We start from the raw sequence: 7,563 nt of genomic DNA, 5'->3' as shown, positions 1-7,563 counted from the left end.
GTAACTCACCAATGTATACTGGCCTAGATAATACATGACCTCGTTACCAATGAACATTTCACCTTGTGCACCTGCTGCTTACAAAATCTTCACAAGTGGCAGTTTTGGTCATACCTGATTGGTTTGTTCAACTTCAGCTTCTTCAGCATTACTGGTTGGGGCATAGACTTGGATTACTGTGATATTGAATGGTTTGCCTTGGAAACGAACAGAGATCATTCTGTTGTTTTTGAGATTGCGTCCAGGTACTGCATTTTGGACTCTTTTGTTGACCATGATGGCCACTCCATTTCTTCTGAGGGATTCCTGCCCACAGTAGTAGATATAATGGTCATCTGAGTTAAATTCACCCATTCCAGTCCATTTCAGTTCGCTGATTCCTAGAATGTCGACATTCACTCTTGCCATCTCTTGTTTGACCACTTCCAATTTGCCTTGATTCATGGACCTGACATTCCAGGTTCCTATGCAATATTGCTCTTTACAGCATCAGACCTTGCTTCTATCACCAGTCACATCCACAGCTGGGTATTCTTTTTGCTTCGGATCCATCCCTTCATTCTTTCTGGAGTTATTTCTCCACTGATCTCCAGTAGCATATTGGGCACCTACTGACCTGGGGAGTTCCTCGTTCAGTATCCTATCATTTTGCCTTTTCATACTGTTCATGGGGTTCTCAAGGCAAGAATACTGAAGTGGTTTGCCATTCCCTTCTCCAGTGGACCACATTCTGTCAGATCTCTCCACCATGACCCGCCCGTCTTGGGTTGCTCCACGGGCATGGCTTAGTTTCATTGAGTTAGACAAGGCTGTGGTCCTAGTGTGATTAGATTGACTAGTTTTCTGTGAGTATGGTTTCAGTGTGTTTGCCCTCTGATGCCCTGTTGCAACACCTACCGTCTTATTTGGGTTTTTCTTACCTTGGGTGTGGGGTATCTCTTCACAGCTGCTCCAGCAAAGCGCAGCCATTGCTCCTTACCTTGGATGATGGGTATCTCCTCACCGCCACCCTTCCTGACCTTCAACGTGGGATAGCTCCTCTAGGTCCTCCTGCGCCCGTGCAGCCACTGAAAAAAGATATCCTTTTCATTATAGGGGACTGGAATGCAAAAGTAGGAAGTCAAGAAACACCTGGAGTAACAGGCAAATTTGGCCTTGGAATATGGAATGAAGCAGGGCAAAGACTAATAGAGTTTTGCCAAGAAAAATGCACTGGTCATAACAAACACCCTCTTCCAACAACACAAGAGAAGACTCTATACATGGACATCACCAGATGGTCAACACCGAAATCAGATTGATTATATTCTTTGCAGCCAAAGATGGAGAAGCTCTATACAGTCAGCAAAAACAAGACCAGGAGCTGACTGTGGCTCAGACCATGAACTCCTTATTGCCAAATTCAGACTGAAACTGAAGAAAGTAGGGAAAACCACTAGACCATTCAGGTATGACCTAAATCAAATCCCTTATGATTATACAGTGGAAGTGAGAAATAGATCTAAGGGCCTAGATCTGATAGATAGAGGGTCTGATGAACTATGGAATGAGGTTCGTGACATTGTACAGGAGACAGGGATCAAGACCATTCCCATGGAAAAGAAATGCAAAAAAGCAAAATGGCTGTCTGGGGAGGCCTTACAAATAGCTGTGAAGAGAAGAGAAAAGCAAAGGAGAAAAGGAAAGATATAAGCATCTGAATGCAGAGTTCCAAAGAATAGCAAGAAGAGATAAGAAAGCCTTCTTCAGCGATCAATGCAAAGAAACAGAGGAAAACAACAGAATGGGGAAGACTAGGAATCTCTTCAAGAAAATCAGAGATACCAAAGGAACATTTCATGCAAAGATGAGCTCGATAAAGGACAGAAATGGTATGGACCTAACAGAAGCAGAAGATATCAAGAAGAGGTGGCAAGAATACAGAGAAGAACTGTACAAAAAAGATCTTCACGACCCAGATAATCACGATGGTGTGATCACTGACCTAGAGCCAGACTTTCTGGAATGTGAAGTCAAGTGGGCCTTAGAAAGCATCACTACAAACAAAGCTAGTGGAGGTGATGGAATTCCAGTTGAGCTATTCCAAATCCTGAAAGATGATGCCGTGAAAGTGCTGCTATTAATATGGCAGCAAATTTGGAAAACTCAGCAGTGGCCACAGGACTGGAAAAGGTCAGTTTTCATTCCAATCCCAAAGAAAGGCAATGCCAAAGAATGCTCAAACGACCGCACAATTGCACTCATCTCACACACTAGTAAAGTAATGCTCAAAATTCTCCAAGCCAGGCTTCAGTAATATGTGAACCGTGAACTTCCTGATGTTCAAGCTGGTTTTAGAAAAGGCAGAGGAACAAGAGATCAAATTGCCAACATCTGCTGGATCATGAAAAAAGCAAGAAAGTTCCAGAAAAACATCTATTTCTGCTTTATTGACTATGCCAAAGCCTTTGACTGTGTGGATCACAATAAACTGTGGAAAATTCTGAAAGAGATGGGAATACCAGACCACCTGACCTGCCTCTTGAGAAATCTGTATGCAGGTCAGGAAGCAACAGTTAGAACTGGACATGGAACAACAGACTGGTTCCAAATAGGAAAAGGAGTTCGTCAAGGCTGTATATTGTCACCCTGTTTATTTAACTTCTATGCAGAGTATATCATGAGAAACGCTGGACTGGAAGAAACACAAGCTGGAATCAAGATTGCTGGGAGAAGTATCAATAACCTCAGGTATGCAGATGACACCACCCTTATGGCAGAAAGTGAAGAGGAACTAAAAAGCCTCTTGATGAAAGTGAAAGTGGAGAGTGAAAAAGTTGGCTTAAAGCTCAACATTCAGAAAACGAAGATCATGCATCTGGTCCCACCACTTCATGGGAAATAGATGGGGAAACAGTGGAAACAGTGTCAGACTTTATTTTTCTGAGCTCCAAAATCACTGCAGATGGTGACTGCAGCCATGAATTTAAAAGACGCTTACTCCTTGGAAGGAAAGTTATGACCAACCTAGATAGCATATTCAAAAGCAAAGACATTACTTTGCCAACAAAGGTCCAGCTAGTCAAGGCTATGGTTTTTCCTGTGGTCATGTATGGATGTGAGAGTTGGACTGTGAAGAAGACTGAGGGCCGAAGAATTGATGCTTTTGAACTGTGGTGTTGGAGAAGACTCTTGAGAGTCCCTTGGACTGCAAGGAGATCCAACCAGTCCATTCTGAAGGAGATCAGCCCTGGGATTTCTTTGGAGGAAATGATGCTGAAGCTGAAACTCCAGTACTTTGGCCACCTCATAGGAAGAGTTGACTCATTGGAAGACTCTGATGCTGGGAGGGATTGGGGGCAAGAGGAGAAGGGGACGACAGAGGATGAGATGGCTGGATGGCATCACTGACTCGATGGACTTGAGTCTCAGTGAACTCCGGGAGTTGGTGATGGACAGGGAGGCCTGGCGTACTGCGATTCATGGGGTCGCAAAGAGTCGGACACAACTGAGCGACTGATGAGTGTGTGTGTGATTGGTTTGTTCTGGAGAGTTCCTGCAAGCAACTGTCAGTTGTTGAACACTGGGCCGAGGTGGAAAATGGTGTCATTTTGGCCGTGAAGTGTCGTGAAGTCTGCTGGTAAGTCTTAATCGCCACTCGGGAGTTGTTTTCTGCCGAGCCTGTGGGTGAGGCGGCGTCAGTCACTGGTCGTAGGGCCTTAGCAGCATTTTGAAACAATGCGTAGTCCCATGTTTAACTTTTCAAGTAGCCATCAAACTGTTTTCCACAGTGTCCGTAAGCATTTTACATTCCACCAACACTGTACAAGGATCCCGATTTCTCTGCATCCTTATCAATACCTTTTATTTTCAGTTTTTAAAATTATTATCATCACTATCCAAGTAGGTGGGAAGTAATGTTTCAGTGTGGTTTGGGCCTGGAACCTTTTGATAGAGTACTTGCACCTAGACAAACATCTCCTTGAGCAACAGAATACAAAGATTCTTTTGGATCTTAATGTACATAATATCATATCATCAGAAAATAAATATAGTTCTACTTCTTCCTTTTCAATCCCTGTACTTTCAGTTTTTCAAGTTACCTTCTTGTACTGGCTAAGACCTCCAGTATAATTTAAATAGAAGTAGTGATAATGGATATTCTTACCAAGTTCAGTTCAGTTCAGTCGCTCCGTCGTGTCCGACTCTTTGCGACCCCGTCACAAAGAGTTGGACGCGACTGATCTGATCTGATCTGATGTCAAGTCTTTGTTGTGACACACGGGATATCTGTTGCATTATGGGGAATCTTTCATTGTGGCACATGGACTCTCTAGTTGTGGCAAGCAGGCTTAGTTGTTCTGCGGCATGTAGGACCTTAGCTCCCCAACCAGGGGTCAAACCTGCATTGCAAGGTGGATTCTTAACCACTGGACCACTAAGGAAGTCCCTATGATATGGATTTTAAATGTTGTATTTTCATTATGATGTAGTTTAAAGTACTCTCTAATTTCTCTTATGGTTTTTTCTTTGTGCTGTGCTATATGTATTTAGTTGCTCAGTCATGTCCAACTCTTTGCAACCCCATGGGCTGTAGCCCGCCAAGGTCCTCTGTCCATGGGGATTCTCCAGGCCAGAATACTGGAGTGGGTTGCCATGACCTCCTCCAGGGAATCTTCTCAACCCAGGGATCGTACCCAGGTCTCCCGCATTGCAGGCAGATTCATTACCGTCTGAGCCACCAGGGAAGCCCGGTGTCTTCTCTGATCCATGATGATTTACAAGTGTAATGTTTAACTTGTAAATATTTAGTGGTTTTCCAGTGTGGCAGTTATCAACATATTGGTCCTCAGCTTCAGACAGACACTTCAGTACCTGTTGTGCAGTCATGGACTGGACTGAAAGCATGTCTCCTTTTCAGTGAGCACCATGTTAGGCTCCGTCACTAGAGGGCACTGGATGGACACTGCAGGAAGAAAGGGGTTTTGCTTCCTGGTTCCAGCCTGCAATGTTTTGGTTTTTCTTGCTCCTGCTGCACAGTCAGAGGTGCATATGCGTGAGGACATCCAGCGGTGCTCTGCCCCAGCTGTGTTCCAGCAGGGGATTGGGAGCTCACTGGTCTCAGCCCCAGGCCAGGCCTGGTGATCTTCACCCTGCCTCTGGCTCACACCTGCAGCAGCCTCCTGATCCCCTGTGTCCCCCTGCCCACCAGCCTTGACTTCCTGCACCCCGAGGGTTGTTTCCTAGGGCTCTTCCTATGTGGACCCCACACCCTCCAGACTCTGCCCCTGCAGGAGTGCCTCAATTCTTCTGCACACCCACTCACCAGCCTTGGCTCATTTCATAAAAGTGAAGGTTCCTCGGATCCTCTCAAAAGAGACACGATGTGCCCCTCATAGCATTCTACACAACATTGCATCTGATGGAGAAACTCATTTTACAGCAAAGGAAGTGTGGCAATGGGCTTATGCCTCTGGAAATAACTGGTCTTAACCACGCATACTTCGTCGCCTGGAAGAAGGTGGTGTAATTGAAAAGTAGAATGGTTCACGGTAGACTCAGTTATAGTATCAGTAGGGAGACAATATACTGAAAGGATGGGGGTTCTAATAAACAGAATGAAGTATGTCTTTGAATCGGAGACCATTATATGGTATTGTTTTCCCCCCAGCCAGCTCACATGGGTCCAGGATTCAACAGGTAGGAGTGGGAATGACTTCTCTCACTATTACACCTAATAAACCACCCCCAGAGTTTTTTGCCTCTTACGCTGAAAAATTTGAGCCTGCTGATTTGGAGATCTTAGTTCTCAAGTGAGTCATGTTCCACAAGGAGACAGAACAATGTATTACTGAACTGGAAAATGAGATTGCCACCTGGTCAATCTGGGCTCCTTATGCCACTAAATCAAAGAACAAAAAGAAGCAGGGGGCATCCAACCTACTGGCTAGAATGATTGATCCTGAGTCACAAGGGAAAATTGGGTTGCAGCTACACAAGAGAGACAAGAAAGACTATGTCTGGAACCCCCAGAGGATGCTCTGGGGCACCTATTAATACACCCATGCCCCTCCCCCCAAAAGTAGAACTCAGATCCTTTAGGAATGAGGATTTGGGTTACTCTAACAGTAAAGAGTTCCAGAAAAACATCTATTTCTGCTTTATTGACTATGCCAAAGCCTTTGACTGTGTGGATCACAATAAACTGGAAAATTCTGAAAGAGATGGGAATACCAGACCACCTGACCTGCCTCTTGAGAAATCTGTATGCAGGTCAGGAAGCAACAGTTAGAACTGGACATGGAACAGACTGGTTCCAAATAGGAAAAGCAGTACGTCAAGGCTGCATATTGTCACCCTGTTTATTTAACTTCTATGCAGAGTACATCATGAGAAATGCTGGGCTGGAGGAAGCACAAGCTGGAATCAAGATTGCCGGGAGAAGTATCAATAACCTCAGGTATGCAGATGACACCACCCTTATGGCAGAAAGTGAAGAGGAACTAAAAAGCCTCTTGATGAAAGTGAAAGTGGAGAGTGAAAAAGTTGGCTTAAAGCTCAACATTCACAAAACGAAGATCATGGCATTCGGTCCCATCACTTCATGGGAAATAGATGGGGAAACAGTGGAAACAGTGTCAGATTTTATTTTTTGGGGCTCCAAAATCACTGCAGATGGTGATTGCAGCCATGAAATTAAAAGACGCTTACTGCTTGGAAGCAAAGTTATGACCAACCTAGATAGCATATTCAAAAGCAGAGATACTACTTTGCCAACAAAGGTCCAGCTAGTCAAGGCTATGGTTTTTCCTGTGGTCATGTATGGATGCAAGAGTTGGACTTTGAAGAAAGCTGAGCGCCAAAGAATTGATGCTTTTGAACTGTGGTGTTGGAGAAGACTCTTGAGAGTCCCTTGGACTGCAAGGAGATACAACCATTCCATCCTAAAGGAGATCAGTCCTGGGTGTTTATTGGAAGGACTGGTGCTGAAGCTGAAATTCCAGTACTTTGGCCACCTCATGTGAAGAGTTGACTCATTGGAAAAGACCCTGATGCTGGGAGGGGTTGGTGGCAGGAGGAGAAGGGGACAACAGAGGATGAGATGGCTGGATGGCATCACCAACTCGATGGACATGAGTTTGAGTGAACTCCAGGAGTTGGTGATGGACAGGGAGGCCTGGCGTGCTATGATTCATGGGGTCGCAGAGTAGGACACAACTGAGCCACTGAACTGAACTGAATAGTAAAGAAAGCTTCCCTGGTGGCTCAGTGGTAAAGAATCTACCTGCATTGCAGGAGACGTGGGTTCAACCCCTGGTCCAGGAAGATCCCCTGGAGAAGGAAATGACAACCCACTCCAGTATTCTTGCCTGAGAAATCCCATGGACAGAGGAGCCTGGTGGGCTATAATCCATGGGTCACAAAAGATTCAGACACAACTTAGTGACTGAACAACAACAGGTAAAGAACCCAGAGCAGCAGCAGAAGCTTGAGCTGAGGGAAAGAGAATTATCAACATAGGAATTGTAGCAGGAAGCCATGGTTATCAACTACAACTTTGTGACCAGTTATAAAAGTGACCAA

The 7,563-nt window shown here is 44.9% G+C and overlaps 1 protein-coding gene across 4 annotated transcripts in view; it reads right to left on the bottom strand.

Moving 5' to 3' along the window:
• Positions 1 to 95: 95 nt before the first annotated feature.
• TMEM138 (transmembrane protein 138) overlaps positions 96 to 7,563 on the bottom strand; it is a 20,217-nt gene continuing 12,749 nt past the window's right edge. For all 4 annotated transcript variants that reach the window (XM_059882901.1, XM_059882898.1, XM_024987108.2 and 1 more), the window contains one exon: positions 96 to 1,067. In XM_059882901.1, the coding sequence (XP_059738884.1) occupies positions 1,022 to 1,067 (46 nt within the window). In that variant the 3' untranslated portion in view covers positions 96 to 1,021. The remainder of the gene's footprint in view (positions 1,068 to 7,563) is intronic.

Source organism: Bos taurus, chromosome 29 (assembly GCF_002263795.3).
Source record: "Bos taurus isolate L1 Dominette 01449 registration number 42190680 breed Hereford chromosome 29, ARS-UCD2.0, whole genome shotgun sequence".
NCBI lineage: Eukaryota > Metazoa > Chordata > Mammalia > Artiodactyla > Bovidae > Bos > Bos taurus.
This window is presented reverse-complemented; position numbering and strand designations above follow the sequence as displayed.